The sequence below is a fragment of the Lepisma saccharinum genome, chromosome 3 (genome assembly GCF_977018435.1).
Source record: "Lepisma saccharinum chromosome 3, izLepSacc3.1, whole genome shotgun sequence".
Lineage (NCBI taxonomy): Eukaryota > Metazoa > Arthropoda > Insecta > Zygentoma > Lepismatidae > Lepisma > Lepisma saccharinum.
In genome coordinates, this window is record NC_139231.1 from 112,159,659 (window position 1) to 112,177,369 (window position 17,711).

The window sequence follows — 17,711 nt, forward strand, 5'->3', positions numbered from 1 at the left end:
AAAGCAAGGGAAGAAAAGCAAGTTTCTCATCATCATAATCATGTAGTTCAGTGCAACCAAATCACACAGGAAATTTCTTGTTACTGAAAATGAACAATCACTTGCAATAGCCCTGAATTTGAAAGTTTACCACAAGCAACGAGTCACTACTCTTCCAATTATACGTACTCTGACTATACAATGGCATAAACAAAGAGGCATTACTTACAAGGGGAAATATATTGAGAATATATTAAATTTATTTCTCGGTAAAAAATATAAAGTATATGTAGTACTCAAACTACAGCTTCTATACACAGCTATTAGCTTATCAGAAATATAAAAATTTACTTTTCGTACGTACACAATAATTACAGTAAAAGATTCCAAATGCAAAAAAAAAATAACTAATACACATTGCCAAATACAAAAATGAGCAACTTCACAATTTCTTTATACATGCAACATATCTGTTAATAAAAAACCTTAAGTGAAAACTGCTGAATGTACATTGCTAATAATGTAGTGATAGTCATATATATTTTATGAGCATTTACAAAGAGAATGTGTCAGGTTCTCTAAGATGCAATTCAATGTTAAAATCAAGCCAAACATAATAAACAAAAGAAAAATAAATAACAATTCATAATTAAAGATACATATTCGTTACACATCACTAAACAGAAGAATCTAGATAATGCAGAATGACAAAACAAATTTTGATTCATATAAATAATAACGAACACTAACACAGAAATGCAGTTATAATGAATGAGCAAATTGAGACTGTCTATGTTTGTAAACAACACACATTTGTATATAACAATTAGAAGTGAAGGTACAGAGTCAATGATACCACAGCTAAAATTACAACATTGAATATGAAAAACATAATAAATATCCAAGTACATTATATAGTCATGAAATCACATACATGAGAATTATCACAATCATCTGTTCAAATTCACTATTGTCAAGAAATAGAATTCATATTATTCTTCTTCTACGACACTACATTTACATTATTTATCTTTCCAAAAGTTTTCATTGTCCCTAAAAAAGTTAGAGAAAAATCAACAAAGAATATTGAAATATTCAACCATTTCTTTCACAATATAAGATACAATTTCTCTCTACAGGGTTAAAAACCTAGCTAAAAAGTCAAATATTAGTGTCGGAAAGTAAACAATTTTATTAAATTTGTTAGTCTATTCCTTTGGTTTGCCAACGTCCATAGTGTTAGATGTAGTCAAGATATGTTACATTAATACCAAGTTCTCAGATATGCTTTACAATATCACATAAATTTGATATTATGCACCTATTCTATGGATTTTGTCACTGGAGGGTGCCCCAACATTTATCTTTTCGTTCACCAGAAAATTCTGCTACCAAGTTTCCACACTCGCTTGCAATTTTTAAAACATCAGATTTGAGTTTACTTGTTTAGCACCTGAGAAGGCTTTCCTTGTTTGTTGCTTAGGTTTCATCAACTCTCACACTCCCCCTCATTCCCACCCCCACCTCCTTCCTTCCACAAAATTTTCAGGAACTAGGATTGTATGAAGATATTAGTGGAATTCCGTGACAATATTTTTGTAAGAAGGAAACTTTCTTAAGAAGATTTGAATTCCTCAAAACCTGCATAAAAACATAATGGAAAGATTCTCTCTGGATAGTAGCCAGGTCACTCTCAAATAATGAAGAGTTCAAAGTGGTCTATGTGTATTGCGTTGGGGATTTCACTGTAGGTGGGTCAATCAGGTAATATCTCTTCTATGTACACACTATCATCGACTATCACAAGCTAGGTTGAATCCAGTTCAAACTCTCTTGTGCCTTTTGAGATACTGCCTCCTTGATGATGTGCTCTCTTTAGTTTGATGATTCTGTGATGATTTCTGTTATAGTAAAACCAAATATGTAAAATACTTATAAACAGAGACAATTCGCATCTGCACTTCTCTCCATAAAGATAAGAGTGGCGTTAACTCTCAGAAGACTATTCGAAAGTGACCCATTCAATATCCTAGAAGAGAATCTCTTCATTGTTCATCACACGGCAAACTTCAGAGCATATGTAAAAAAGCTTTTTTCTTGAAAAAGGACAATAACATATGGGTTTCTTGTGAAACGCAATGTGTTAAGAAGGAAAAGAAGACTGGTCTGTCAAATACCCGACTACAAGAACACAACAAATGAAGAATTGGCTATATGGAAGAAGGATTCAAAACTAACTTCAGCTGTGATGACTACAAGGGTGGAAATAAATGGTGATTGAAGTATATTTACATCTAAATACAGTCAGTTTTAGAAAAGATGTCAAAAATAAAGGAAAGGTAATCATTCTACAGTGACCAGAAATCAAACAACGAAGAAAAGATTTACCACGAAGCACTTTCAAGCAGTGGAAACAGGTAACTGTTATGTTTCAAGGAATCTTCGAAATGAGATTAGGGAAAGAAGGAATAAGAAAAAACCTTACGCAAAGAAGTCACATATTTGTCTATAGAAATTAAACAGAGAATGTTCACAACAATCCTATCAAAAACTATTGTTAACCCAATAAGCAAGGTGACTGAAAAATGTAACCTGACACAAAATCCAATCACTATCTTACAAATTGTGCACTAGAAATTTATGTATCATAAATTAAGATTACACAAAGTTTGTTTGTGTGGTACTAATGGAACCAACATGGCTCACACTTTTAAAAAAATACCATAACAAGTACAACCAATACTAATTTTTATATTTAAGAAATTTTGGATGACTTGCCACAGTTTTTAACATCAGAAGTAAATATTACATTGCAAACTACTACAATATCAGGCACTGAAAAATAAGAAATTTTCACATACTTGGTAAACAAGAACTAATAAAACTTCTTTTCCAGACTTCCTCTCACACCCACACACCATGGGGATTTTTACTTGTTGGAACAGCATTTTCTAGCTGCCTTGGAGATCCCACCATCTTTCTTGTGCTTCCTGGTTTGTGAGGACCTACAACAGAAGAAGGTAACTGTAAGAATGGAGTGGATTTGTCTGTTACAATATAAAAGTAATGTGAAAGGTACTCGTTTGTTTTTTAAAAAAACAATCAGTCTTCATTAGGTGAGATTACAAGAATAAGTCTCATGTTGGGCTGCGCATGAATTGCTTTGGATTCTGTCTTTTCTTCCCTTTTATCTCCAGTTATTGCTTGCTCTTTGAATATTTAATGCCTTAGTTGTAATATTAAATTTATCTCAATTAATATGTTTCCCCACTTCAAAACATGTACAATGATAATAATTATTAAATGTTACTTACCTTCCAAGAGATTCCTCAATTCTTCTGTTGGAGCAATTGCTAGACTCTGAAGATTTGCTTCCTTCATTTCATGGACAAGATGTTCCACCTGTTGCTTTTTCTCACCAATTGCTGTCTCAAGTGCTGACACCTAAAACAAGTAATAGGTTCATGGTAAACAACTTTAGTAAGTTTCTTCAGTTAGGAATACAATATTTCTGTATGGTTGCTACTCTGGTACCAAATAAACAACAAGGATAATTCCTGATTTTCTACAACAATCTTTTCCAAATATGAAGGGGGTAGGGGACATATTGTCATTGTTAGACAAATGCGAATCTGCAAAAATTTGTCTCCCAATGGGTCCTGATATACAAAAATGTAATTTTTTGTTACTGCCAGTGCTATTTTGATGATGTGTATAATTATTTATTTATTTATTTATTTATTTATTTATTTACTCAGAGTTTCAGATACAGTCTTATTTGGCCATTTTACACTGAAACATAAGTAGAAACAAAAAATAACAAAATATAAAAACAATAACAAGATGGGATAGATTTACATGTTCTTTGTCAGTAATATACAAAAATTTCGTTCTGGAAGGAAAATATCTACATTCAGGGGTAGTTTGTTGTAGATTTCTGGGAGCCTGTAAAACAAGGATCGTTGTAGAAGCGATAGCCTAGTGGTTGGGTTGTGGAAGAGTTGCAGGTTTCGCGTTTGCTTTTGGGGTACCCTAAGCGTGAATTCACTGATTAGGAGATCTGTTCTGATTTTGCCATTTATTATCTTGTATAAAAATTTCATATCAGCTAGATCACGACGAAAGGATGGAGTGTGAATATTCAGAGCAGCCATGGTGTCTGATTTGGATACATGTCGAAAGGAAGGTATTCTATGGCAAACAATTGCAAGAAAGAAACTGAGAACAGAATCTATTCTGGTGAGATTGGTTTTTGAGGCCATTGCCCAAATTGGGGAACAGTATTCGAGGATGGGCGAGATGAAAGATTTATAGAATAAAGCAAGAGATGATGGGTTTTGAATTTCGCTAAATCTGTATAGAAGACCGAGAAGACGCATGGCTTTTTTAGTGGTAGCTATAATATGATAATTAAAAGTGAGTTTTTCGTCCATGATAATACCTAGGTCCTTTTGGGTGGAGACGTTTTGGATTGGATTGTTTTCAATAGAATAAGTAGACAGCACTTTGTTCTTTTTAGGGAATAAGTAAGGAAAGAGCATTTCTGAGGATTTAGTTCTAAATTCCACTGACGACACCATTTAACTAGTTCTGTGAGAGCATTTTGAAGAATCATCATGTCATGATGCGATGAGATCTCCTTAAAGTTTTTGCAGTCATCCGCAAACAAAAGTATATTGATAGGGAGGGAGGACAGTTTTTCAGGGAGGTCATCCATGTACAGAAGGAATAGGAGCAGCCCTAAGACACTCCCCTGGGGAACTCCAGACAGAACGGGAAGAAAGTTAGAAGAGGTACCTGAAAGAACAACACGTTGTTCACGCTCATGGAGGTAGTCCTGCAGTAAAGAGAGAAATTTGCCATGGATGTTAAATCTGGATGATAATTTATGAAGAATAAATTTGTGATTAATTTTGTCAAAGGCTTTCGAAATGTCCAAATATATAGTGTCAAGTTGGGAGTTATTATCAATAGCTTTGGCAGCATGCGAAAGTAAGACAGAAATATTTGTTAGGCAAGAGCTGCCTGGAAGAAAACCATGTTGTGATGTGTTTATATATGGTGACGTAAATTGAAGTAACCTGTTTTTGATGATTTTTTCACAAATAATTGATAGTGGCGATAGAAGTGAGATTGGTCTATAGGATTTTACACATTTTTTATCTCCAGCTTTGTGAATGGGCACAATGTTGGCCCGTTTGAAGTTTTTCGGAAACACACCCTTAGAAAAACGTTTGTTGAGTAAGGCAGACAGAGGAAGAGCCAGGGAGTCGGCAGTTTTACATAGGAATATTGTGGGGATTTCATCTGGACCTAGGGACCGGTGGAGGGGCAATGAAGCGAGGAGGTATTTTACTTCCTCGGGGGATGTTTTGATTGAAGATAGCGTGTGAGGACAGACAGCATTTAAGTGGGGGAGAGGGTCGGAAACTGAGGGAGGTGAGAAGTTCTGATGAAAAAAAACATTGAAAAGTTCGGCTCTTTCTTCTCCACTAGCACTATCAGTATTGTGAACAATTTCTTTAGGTATACGTGGGCTTTGTTTTCTTGAATTTAGTAAAGTGAAGAATCTCTTAGGGTTTGTAGTACATTCGGTTGTTATGTTATTTATGTGTTCACTATATTTTTTTCTGAGTAAGTATTTTGAATGACGTCTGATGTCACAATAGGTACCGTGAGTGTGAACATTAGGGTGCTGCTTCCATAGGTACCAAGCCTGTTTTTTATTTTTTAACACAAAGAGAACTTCTCTGTCGAACCAGACGGGATATTTCGTAGATCTCGGTCTCGCAGTGGGCACGAAGTCCTTTATCGTGGCATGCAGAATTTCAACAAAGTTCTCAACGGCTTCATTCACTTCCTCTTCCATCAACAAAAACCAAGGGTAGGCGTTGAGGCCTGTATGATGCATTCTACAATTTCTTCATCCCTAGGCTGTGTGTCTGTGTATAACAATTGTACACACCATGTAGTAAGAAAGTAGTTTGTTATAAATATTTACATATTTATGAAACTTAAAACATATGACCACCGTGCAAGTTTTTAAGCTTACATCTACAATACTAAGAAAAACATTTTTGTAGAATGTAGGATTGTATAAGATAGTTGCTTTCAAAATTTGACTCCAACACCATCTGTGAGAAAACTCAGAAAACAAGACTGCACAGCCTTTCCAGGAGGCCAGAAAAACTAGTACTCGCATTTGTTTTCAGAAGACCTACGTACAAGAACTATACATGCTGCCTATAAGTTGCGTATCAATGAGACAGGAGACACCCTGCGTACCAATTTGATACACATGGTAGTTAAAGTGTTAAAAACATTTACTTCAAGGTGCAAAATGATTGTGAAATTTGAGAATTATATTATGTTATGCTGTGCTAAGAGTGTATTCAAAAGATATAAAGTTACACAAGATAGATTTAATAAATATTATTATTCGAAAGTTATGAAACTGAGTATATCAATAAGTTATGCATCTTCTGTATGCCACAAGCTATATCAGTTTGAATTAGTTACCTCAATTGCAAAGAGATGACACTAATGTTCAGATATCTATGGAAGGGAAAAGTTATAGTATCTGGAATGGGCATAAGAATAAATTGGGGAGGCCAGAGGTTAGTTCTGTGCAGTTTTTGGAAGCCTGTAATGCATTTCTTTTTAGCAACAGTAAGATTAACTACTTACAGTAAAATTGACTACTGATTTATTTAACTGAGTAACTGTAACTCAATTTTTTTCAGGGAATACATAACAAAATCGATAATTATTTTTACACTTACTTTATAATAATAAAAAATAAAAACAAGATGTTAACCAGGGCCTCCCCCATGGCATAGTGGTAATACTGTTATGTTGTAATAAGTGGTCCTTGGCTCAATACTCATTGGAGGCACATAGCAGTTCATATTCCACTTTAAACTGTAGGTTCAGCCAAGATTAGCCTATCTTAGCATAAAGTGGACTTAAATAAACAAGGTGTTTACTGACACATATACATTTGTTAAGAGAATTAAGTTTAACAGGTTTACTTTGATTTTTTTCTTCTTCTGAATATTCACATTCAGACACAAGATGAAAGCAGAGTTAACTGAAGCAAAGTTAATTTTGAGGAAAGTAACTGTGATTCGGTAAGTAACTTTTCAAATACCAGTTCTGTGATACAACATAGGCACAGATTGCCAAACTTGGACCCTCGGTTTGGTTAAAGTTTCATAACTTGTCATTAAGTTGTAAAATAAAATTATTTATACTGTTATTTGGTAATGTGGCGAAGAAGCTTAAATCTGATTCACACCTTTCTTGTTCTAACAAAACAGGGGAAAACTTACCTCCCTCTCCAGTGCTTCTCCTACTTGGGCTGCAAGATCTGCCCCTTGCCTAGCCTGTTCCACATCCAGCTGAAGGCGTTCCATCTCCTTAAGTAGAGCCAATTCCATTTCTTCCATTTCATGGCTCCGAGCTCGTTGTTCTGCTTGCATGTCCTCCAGGAGGAGCCTTTGAAACAGAGAGCATGGAAATTTAATATTTGATCAAATGCTTCAACATCTGTCATTAAATATACAATTCATATAAAAAAGTGGATAATGGAAATGGTTAATCAATTTCACTAATGAGAGCATACATACATAATTAATGGGACATACATATGTGTTTCTTTAGAATTTTTTTTAAAAAAACCTAGTATTTGTTACATTACATTTTTCTCACTAGAACATAAAAAATGCCTTGAAATTTGTAATAACATGTTTAAAAGTTATATTTACACGTCATTCCTAAGTATTTAATGACTAAAATAATATGCAACACATGATAAATGAAAGAAACAAAGTACAGTTGTACATAAAAGTTGCTTACAAATTTGCAATTTAATAAGACAATGTTTTACTTCGCATGCTTTGGTTTGTTTTGACGTATCAACTAAAAAAAATATCGTATTCAAGCCATTTTGACATATGCACCTTCAATGGCACGTGCAGAAGTTAATACATTTTCCAATTCTGTGCTCTCAGCATAGCATGTCCTGTCAGCAATCACAATGACTGTACATACTCACCAACCACAAGTAAACTATATTTTGGTATTTTTAAATATTTTTTAAATACTTATTTGGTCTAGGAATTAATTCGTGCGGTTGTTACGCACACGTTGAAGCTGTAGTTCAAACACAAAATACATAAACACCTTAAGAAAAATATTGTCCATCGCGAGCCACCACTTTCGCCCATCTGTCAGGCAAGTTACGGATTCTGTGGCGAAAGAAGTCCCTCATCCTTTGAAGCGATCCAGTCAGAGACCCATTTTTCGATATCTTCTGAAGAAGTGAACCGCTGTCCAATCAAATCGTTATTCATGCAATCGAACAAGTAGTAGTAAGAAGGAGCAACATCTGGTGAATACGGCAGGTGGGGTAAAACTTCCCATCCGACATTTTCTAAATAGGTTTTGACCGGTTTTGCGACATGTGGGCGAACGTTATCAGTTGAAAAATAAGTTTATCATGTCTGTTCTCCCATTCTGGTCGTTTGCTGGCCAGAGCTTGCTTCAAACGCATTAATTGTCGTCGATAACGTTCTCCATTAATACAAGTAGTTTCACCCGATTGCAGCAGCTCATAGTACACCACACCTTTCATATCCCACCATATGCACAGCATAACCTTTGCACAGTGAATATCTCGTTTCAGTTGTGATGGACCTGGTTCACCTGGCTTCACCCAGGCCTTTTTTCGTTTCGGGTTCTCGTAATGGATCCACTTCTCATCGCCAGTAACAATGCGATGCAAAAACCCCTTTCTTTCTGTCTTTGAAGCAGCAATTCGCAAATGGTTTTTCGTCTTTCAATGTCTCTGTCTTTCAATTCATGTGGAACCCAATGTGACATCTTTTGAATCATTCCCATGGCTTTGAGGCGTTTGGAAACTGTTGTTTGATCAACGCCTAATGCTTCTGCAAGTTCTTCCTGCGTTTGATACGAATCCTGAAAGAGCAATGCTCTCAATTCTTTGTCTTCAAATTTTTTTGGCTGTCCAGGTCGCTCTTGGTCTTCCAGGCCGAAATCACCACTTCTAAACCGTGCAAACCACTTCTGACACATTCGCTCAGCTAGCGCATGGTCACCATACACTTCCACCAAAATACGATGACTTTCAGTAGTACTTTTCTGCATGTTAAAGTAATGAAGCAGAACACCCTGCAAAAACACTTTATCTGGCACGAACTGCACCATGTTCAGTTGACTACAAAATGCTGTTGTTGACGCGTCAATCAACTGCCCTATACTACGAACGATGCGAGCTGACAGGAGTTTTCAACGCATGTGTGGATACACGGAACTGTGGGACGATACGCTCGTTACGCCATCTCTTGTCCAGGCGCACAAATTAATTCCTAGACCAAATAATATTCTAAGTTAGTAATTCCCACACGCACAAGATATGAGATCACAATGACATTTGCTATTATCATTCACACAAGTTTGGTACATATGGACCTTTGATGTACTTCCATAAAGAAAAATCTAAGAGATGTACTTTCAGGAGATATAGAAGGCCACGCAACTGAGCAATCTGTAACATTCCAACTTGCTGGAAAAGTTTGATGCAGGCCCATTGTGATGGTTATTCAATACCTGGCCAAAACTTCTTGAGATGTTGTATCACATGAGCATGGATAATTAAAGGTTTTTTTAAAATTTTAAACTTGTGAGCAACCTTTATAGCAGTAGCGTAAATAACGCTCCTGCAACCCCCGTGGTGCGGGGAGGTGCAAGGGTTTCAGGGGCCCAGCAAGAATAATAAATTAAGAAAGATTGATAGTTCACGAAAGTTTTCCTTTCAACGTTAAAATATATTTTCAACCAGACATATTTTATTTTTAAGCCCTTACAACTGCAAACAGGAAATGTTAATCACTAGAAAAGTAGAAAGTGAATTACCAGATTAGAAGAAAACCTTCACTAGCTTAATAGTTCAAGTAACTAATTACGTCGAAGGGTAGACAATGGGCAAGAAAATGCACTTTTCTCCTACAGTGCTTTAGATATTCTAGTAAAGTCAAGTAAACAATAGATTTCAGAGCATGAAACAAATCAAAGAAAGCTACACCTTTTTTATGCAATAACGGAACACACCAACAGACAGTTAGTGGAATTCACTACTAATTTCCGGGAGAAATATGAAGATGTATCTTGCACTGTAACTACAGAATTTTTTTCTTGTATGTACGTATTACTTGCATTATAGAATTATTTTCCTGTAGTTTACGGTTATTACAAGCATAAGAAAACAGTTTTTCTTTGTGACGTTTCAGGAGAACACACGCTCCTTTCATCAGACATTTATTTTCATTTTGACTAATTTGAGTAATTTTTTTTATTATTATTTTATTTTATAATAATAATAATATTATTATTTTATAAAAAAAAATACTAACCATTGTTATAACTGTATCTTTAGTCAAAATGAAAATAAATGTCTGATGAAAGGAGCGTGTGTTCTCCTGAAACGTCACAAAGAAAAATTTTCTTATGCTTGTAATAACCGTAAACTACAGGAAAATAATACTACAGAAATTGTTTGTTTTCGGAATGTAGTGTCAATTGAAACCAAAAGGAGAAACATATCGAACATCAGCAAAGTTGCAGACTTCCTCTTCATAGAAAACAAAATTCTGGCTAGTAGCATTCCTGATGCATGCACTGCTTATATGTTGAATCTGACCCTACTTTTGAGGTCTTCATCAGCCGGGAGGTAGTTTTCTAACCTAAATTGATCAAAAATTACTTGAGAAGCACAATTGCAAGAGTGAGATTGAGTGGACTGACACATCGAAGGCGATCAAGCTCGAAAACTGGACTTGGCCAAACTAGCAAAATAATTTGCTCCCATCAAAAAACACAAGAGGACTGGTAATGGGCATTTAACAAAAAATGTAATTTTTGTAGTTAACAGCGTATTTTCATATATAATTATAATATACTGGGTGCCATAGTGCGTGGTGGCAGTAGCATGCATGTAATACTTGAAAATTTTGCATACCATACGACACACTGTGTGAGCTGTTGTGCAGTGATCACCACCTTTGTTACCATGCACATTAGCGCCGCCATGTGGCTGAAGTCTGTAAACCTCCACTCATTCAAAACTTTCCTTTCTGCTTATTACAACAAGCTGCTCGGAGATACGTACATTAACCTCTTGTGTATACAGGTTTACTTTTCTGACATGTCAAATGGATCACCCGGTATACTGTTTTACAGTTTGTCCGTTGTCTTAACCTTTTGTACCAGTTTTTACATTGATTCAAATTGCATGTATGTTATTCATATTTGTACATATCTAATATAAATGTAGGCGTGAATTAATATTTTAGAAAGCTCTTATTTTTAAAACTAGTAGGGGAGCACAACTGGAATTTGCACAGAGCATGTTAGTTACACTACTGCTTTATAGTCACTAATATGCATGTTGTACTAACAATTAAACAATAAATTGTTAGTACATATGTTGTACAGCACTGGTTGTGCAGTCAGTATGGTGCCTGTCACATAGGAGAGACTTATTTGAATCTTGGGGTGGATCATTTCCAGTGGAAATTTTTCCATCAACGTTACTGCATGGAGCAGTTCTTGGGTTAACACAGTCCCGATTATTAATTGGTTACCTGGGGAGTAAAGGTTGCCAAAGTGCGGTGCTCATCACATCACCCACACAAATGACCAAGATTGTGAAATGCATGGGATCCTATTTCCACTCCTTTCAAATGCCTACAAGGCATGTTGCAATATACGGGGAGTACTTTTGCCTTCAGTAATAATTAAACTTATTACCAGGAAAGTAAAAATTACAAAAAAGGTGATCATATAGGTGTACAATGAGAAAAGTAGATTATGAAATTGTCCAGAGGTTTAAAAGAAGTATCAATGAAATATACGGTTTAAGAATATGAACTAAATATGGTAATGAAGATCCAATGAAGCAATAAATGCAATTTTTATGAATGCCAAGAGACAGTACGTACGTATTGTTGTTGTAATGGAAAAACAGATTAGTACATTAAGTATCTACCTGCAGAAAAAGATGGCTGGATGCATAGGGCTGCTGGTTTCTCTAGGTTGATTGGAAAATTTATATGCATTGCATAAATTATATTCTTGTGACAAATACGAAAAACATCCTACCTGATTTTGTTTTTGCACTGCAACAATTCAGTTTCACAATTGGCTAGCTTTGATCTCAGCAATGTGATCTCCGACTTCAAAGTTTTTTCTTGCTGCTTTACAATTTCATGTTCTTCCTCAACAAGAGATAATGCACGCAACTGCAAGAAACAAAAGAGGCTTCACAGCATGCAAAAAATAGTTTCAATGTGAAAATTGACCACATGTACTGCTGTTATATCATCTCTTGATTCATGCACCTACATTCTAAGAATGCTCCATTGCTTATTTATTACTAATAATAAGGATTGAAACCGTACAAATTTTCTTCCATCTTTTAGCATCAGAAATATTAGTTCAAATTTAATTACCAATACCTGCCAATACAAATTGCATAATTAAAAGATATATGAACCATTGGGGTTGTTCACAATATAATTCATAAATTAGACGTGAGTGAGTTACTAACTTCTTCCATAATAGTAACTTGCTTAAATCTAATTTATTATCAACCACACCTTTTATTTGCCAAACATGAATATAATTCATGTTAATAAGAATTTGGTTCCTTAATAACTTTATAAGTTTCATATGTGACATTAATAACTTCAAACTTACAAAAGAAGTGCACAATTCCAAATTTCATTTCAAACTTAAACATTTTTTGTGTACATGTGTATGTGTGTGCAAGGAGCAAGGGATGGGGGGGGTTGCCAAGGTAAGTCTTGTAAAGTTAAAAACAACAATCACATTGAAATTAATTGTCTTTCAAAAAGTGCAATCAATGTCTTGTACTTTAATTGTTATGTTATTGTTGCCTTGATCTCTTGAGACTGCCATTTCACCTCACTGTATCATTGGCTCTTGAAACAGATGTATGATTGAGCATATTAAAGAATTTGCACCATTAAAGAAATAACATTAATTATTACGTCCGAGTCAATACCACTTTGAACCGATACCAGTGCTAATACACTTTACCAATTTCCACCAACACTTGTACTGGAAAGACATGACTTTGCAAAAGAGTTGAAAGGCATTCTTGTTGACCCTATGAAACACCCAGATTCTGGAAAGTAGGAGCTGGTACCGGTGATTACATTCAAACCGATATTTTCCAATACCAATGGTACTTACAAAAAATGAAATACCGTTATTGATATCGACTCAATTCTATTAATTATACAGGGTGTCTACCAAAATAACAAATCCAAAATTCTAGACTTTTTCATGACCTTTTTTTCAGTTTTCATTTTTAATCTTTATTTATACGACCCCTTCTTAGGTAAAGCTGGAAATTAGCAATTAAGAAAATAAACATTTAATGAAAAAGCCATACGAAAAGGCCAGATAAATAGAAAAAATACAATTCTATAAATAGATCAGTAGAATATTGGTTACTAGTTTTGGTCAATTTTACATCAGGTCTCTCCTGGTATCTGTTAAAAAAACATATTGGTCTATTCCTAACAAACAACAAGAATATTTCAAATGGCACGAGAACATTTTGCAAGTTTTTGAAATGGTTACATGTGCATGTGTCAAAAAGTATTGAAAAATAAATTTCTAATGACTAGAAGAGAGATACTGTTGTTGCTGTTATTTCACAAAAAGATGTATGGTGTTTGACAAGAAGAAAATATTACGTGTACATAATAATGGTCCAATTATAATGTATTTTGGTATTTGCATTTGCACTAATTGTTACAATGCAAATGAGTGGTGATTAAATGACAATGATAAGGATGAACTCACAAATAAACACCCACGCCCAGGCTGGAACTTGAACCTAGGAACTTCAGTGGCAACTGGCTTTCAATTACATATAATGAAACCACTCCGTTGGACAATATCAATACTCAACTTAAACAAGTTTCTGGTAGAAATGTTTACAGACATTTGACAGTTTAATCAGTAAAAAACCATGATCCTGGAGGGCATATCCTGGGGGATTGATGGAATCGGAACCCTTCCACATGTCTGATACATGAAAGTATGGTAAATATGACACTGTAGAGTACAAAAAGAAGGCATAATGATTTACAACTTGCATGACACTGTCTAGTACAAAAAGAAGACATAATGTTTAACAATTTGCAACACTAACCTGATCCTCATTATGTCTGTTGGCACCATCCATGTGAATGGCTTCTTGCGCTATGTATTCCAATTGATGCTGCTGTTCCCTTGCTTTGTTCTCCCAGTATCCAATTTCTGCATCATACTAAAGAATGTAAAAAGTAAATTATCTTTAATATTTATCAACCTTAAACATAATTTGAGTACGTATTAAAAAAATTCAACAATTATTTCCAAAAAAAAAGGCAGCTTTAAAATTCACTGCACAAATGCTTACGTGCAATATCAAAGCAAGTAATGGAAACATCCGGAAAAAAACAAATGATCGTACAGACAAATATCGTGTAAACAGCATCCTTCTCTCTTATATATACAATTTCCATAATAAAAATATCAGATAGACAAATTTTCAGCAAGTTACTGAAAAACCAATGTCATTATATTGACCAATATCAACACAGGACTGACATGTCCCATCTATTATTAAGACATGAGTCTCATACGACCATTCCTGTATGAATGCTTTAGGAGGAAAATTCAAAATTTAGAACATTGATGTGTTTTTCTTACAAGAAATACTATATTTACTGAGAGAGGTCAAAGATACAGTGGAACCTTGACAATGTCAACTCTACAGACACACACAAAATAAAAAACCCGTCATACATCAGATCACAACCTAATTTTAAGATTATTTAACCAGAATGTATTCCTTGAAATTACCTTTGTGAGTTCAGCTTGTTGAGAACTAATCCTCTCTCTCTGATAATTAACTAGTCTGAGGAGCTCACGATACTGCGCATTGTAAAGAACTGCTTCTTGATGTGGACTCCTACTGTGCTGTTCACTTTCGCCAGTTGGATGGGATTTGAACTCCTGAAATAGTAGAAGTGACTTAAAGTTAAACTTGAAAGAAAATTGAATGCATTCACTCTAATATGCAAATTTAAAATGTGCCATTTTTAAAGTAAAACGTAATAGAAAGTCAAGAATGTAACAAAAAAAAAAAATCCAATAGAAGATCTGTTACCTAAGGAAATGCATTCTTTCTGTTTACCGTCTCATGCATCTCAGTCATCTTCATTGCAATGAACCTAGACACTAAAAAGACACACACAACCCAAATGCAATAAACACCGTTTGACTAAAAACAAAAAGATAAAAAAAAAATTAAAACCTGAACAAAAAAAATAACTTTATACATTGTCCAATTATGGAATCATCAAATATTTCATGTTGCTGAATTAAAAAGACACACAAGATCATGTTCAAATTTTCCATCATATTCAGCATGGGCATGCATGCGCACACCCTCTGATTGGGGGAGGGGTCTTGATGAAAGTTTTCTTGTGGAAAGAAAAACTACATTCCATCCCACTGTTTTACAAGCTCTGTATTGATGTGTAAAAACTGGGGCGTATCTAAGGTGAGCCCAGAACCCTTCAAAATCCCATTCCTGTGTACATTTAGTGTAATATATGTTATACTTCTGATATGAAAATGGAACTCATATTTACTCCAAGTAAAGGAAAATCAAATCTAAACAAAATTCATGGCTCTTCTTAAACTAAATCTTGTATGCTTGCAAATTGAATGCACATAAATTTACAAATATTGGAAAGCATATGGAACATTGCTGGTCCAACATTACAATGAACTTCTGCAGTCTCCTGAAAATGTCCTATCCTACAATGTTGGTTCGTTCAGTTGGTATGTATGAGATCATATTAATAAGGCATTCGCTAGCAACGGTCCCCTCCCTCTCATTGCTTGGAACTTTCATCGGCTTGAAAATGCTCCATTATTTGAAGAGTATAATAATATTGTTTACTAACAGTAATGAGCTAAAGGAAATCGGTAGGGATGGAAATGATTATATAGATCTTGCTCAAGATAGGGACAGATGGAAGGCCTGTGTTGCTGCAGCCATGAACCTTCGGGTTTAAGAAGGCTAGAGTGTTAGTTAGTTAACAGTAATGAGATCTTTCCACTAAATTTTTAAGTTCATATGGATAGGAATTGCATAGCCTCCAAATATAGGGTAAAGGTAAAAAAAAGGTAAAGTGCTCCCCTGTGCTTAGCACCACGCCATGAAGGCGTATAAATATAGGGACCAAAGAGAATTATGTAGGTGGCAAAATAAAAATTACTTGATACTTGGGGCTGCTATTTACTGAGCAAAGTACTAAAAATTTAACATTAAATATCAATTTACGCTATTTTATATGATCATAATTATAGTTATTAAGCACTGTACTACATATTGCTGCTTTATCTGACAAACAGATGCATGTGCCAAATGTTGTTTTCCCTACTTCCTTTCCTTAAAGTAGCATTCTGTATTACCTGTAACACATAGAGATGATCTATGTCACATCAGAATGAATGTTTCTCATGTTGATGTGTACAGTAACAAGAAAAGAATAACCATTAACATTTATTACTTGTTACTGGGATTCTATTTTATTTCTACAATTTTATACATTAGCTCTTCTGGCTTCCCTTGCTATTTTTATGTTATACAGATATGGTATCAGTATTTACCTTAAGTAAATTTCTCCTGGTTTTGGGTGATTTTCCTCCTATATTGTTCCCCTCCATCCGTTCAGGAGTCCCAGACTTCGGAGAATCACGAGGGGTAATTTCTCGCACGTGGCTCATGTCCTGGCTTCCTGCTGGTGAGGGCTGTGCACTGTGTGGAGTCCTTACATGTTGATAATTAGACGATGGACTGTATTGCGAGAATGGCGATGATGAATTGGGGGTGGGTGGAGGGGGATCACGATATGGTGGGAGTTCTCTTGGCGGGGTTTTCTGACTCGGCGAAGTAGGCCTTGGGGGTTCCCGATACGGAGGAGGCATCGGTTCTCTTTTCTGGTGCACTCCCGGCATCCCATGTTCATGATACCTATTGTGCTTCTGCGGAGAAGTTCTGTCACCGGAATTTATTGTCGCTGCACTGAAAACACTTGGTGCTCCTTGACTAGGGGTATGGCGCACATTTTGAGAACCGGAAACATGCTGTTGTTCTAATTTCGATCTTGCATAAGCCGCACTCTTTTCACTCCACTGTAGCTGATCGATGTCTATCGCATCCACTGCAGGCTGTTCGTTAGCATGATATTTTGAAGGTTCCTCTCGAACTTCTAAAAGAACACCCTCTCGTGGTTTCTGCGGAACACCTTTCACGATTCCCACATTGTCCTTGCGATCCTTTCGTGCCTCCTTGAAGGGTATGTCCGAATGATGTCCACCGCTAAACGTAAGACTCTTCTTTATATCTTTGGCAGGCTGCGATGCTTTGGGGAAATTTTCCACGTTGCCAGCTGGTGGCGTGAAACCGTGAAGGGGATCTGTTGGTTTTGGCTTCGGACCAGGGGGCTGGGTTGACTTATCCAAAGCTGACCGTTGCAGGATAAATTGTACATCATTGGAATACTCGCCCCACTTCATAAGAATCTGCAATAAGTGAACAAATCATTAATGTAATATGA

The 17,711-nt window shown here is 35.5% G+C and overlaps 1 protein-coding gene across 2 annotated transcripts in view; it reads right to left on the reverse strand.

Annotated features, from left to right (window-relative positions):
* Positions 1–593: 593 nt before the first annotated feature.
* Positions 594–17,711, reverse strand: part of RASSF8 (ras association domain-containing protein 8) — a 59,038-nt gene continuing 41,920 nt past the window's right edge. For both annotated transcript variants that reach the window (XM_083119157.1, XM_083119158.1), the window contains exons 4-10: positions 16,762–17,676; positions 14,941–15,093; positions 14,246–14,362; positions 12,160–12,299; positions 7,311–7,476; positions 3,294–3,423; positions 594–2,984 (exon numbers count right to left, since the gene is read on the reverse strand). In XM_083119157.1, coding sequence (XP_082975283.1) covers positions 2,884–2,984; positions 3,294–3,423; positions 7,311–7,476; positions 12,160–12,299; positions 14,246–14,362; positions 14,941–15,093; positions 16,762–17,676 — 1,722 coding nt within the window. In that variant the 3' untranslated portion in view covers positions 594–2,883. The remainder of the gene's footprint in view (positions 2,985–3,293; positions 3,424–7,310; positions 7,477–12,159; positions 12,300–14,245; positions 14,363–14,940; positions 15,094–16,761; positions 17,677–17,711) is intronic.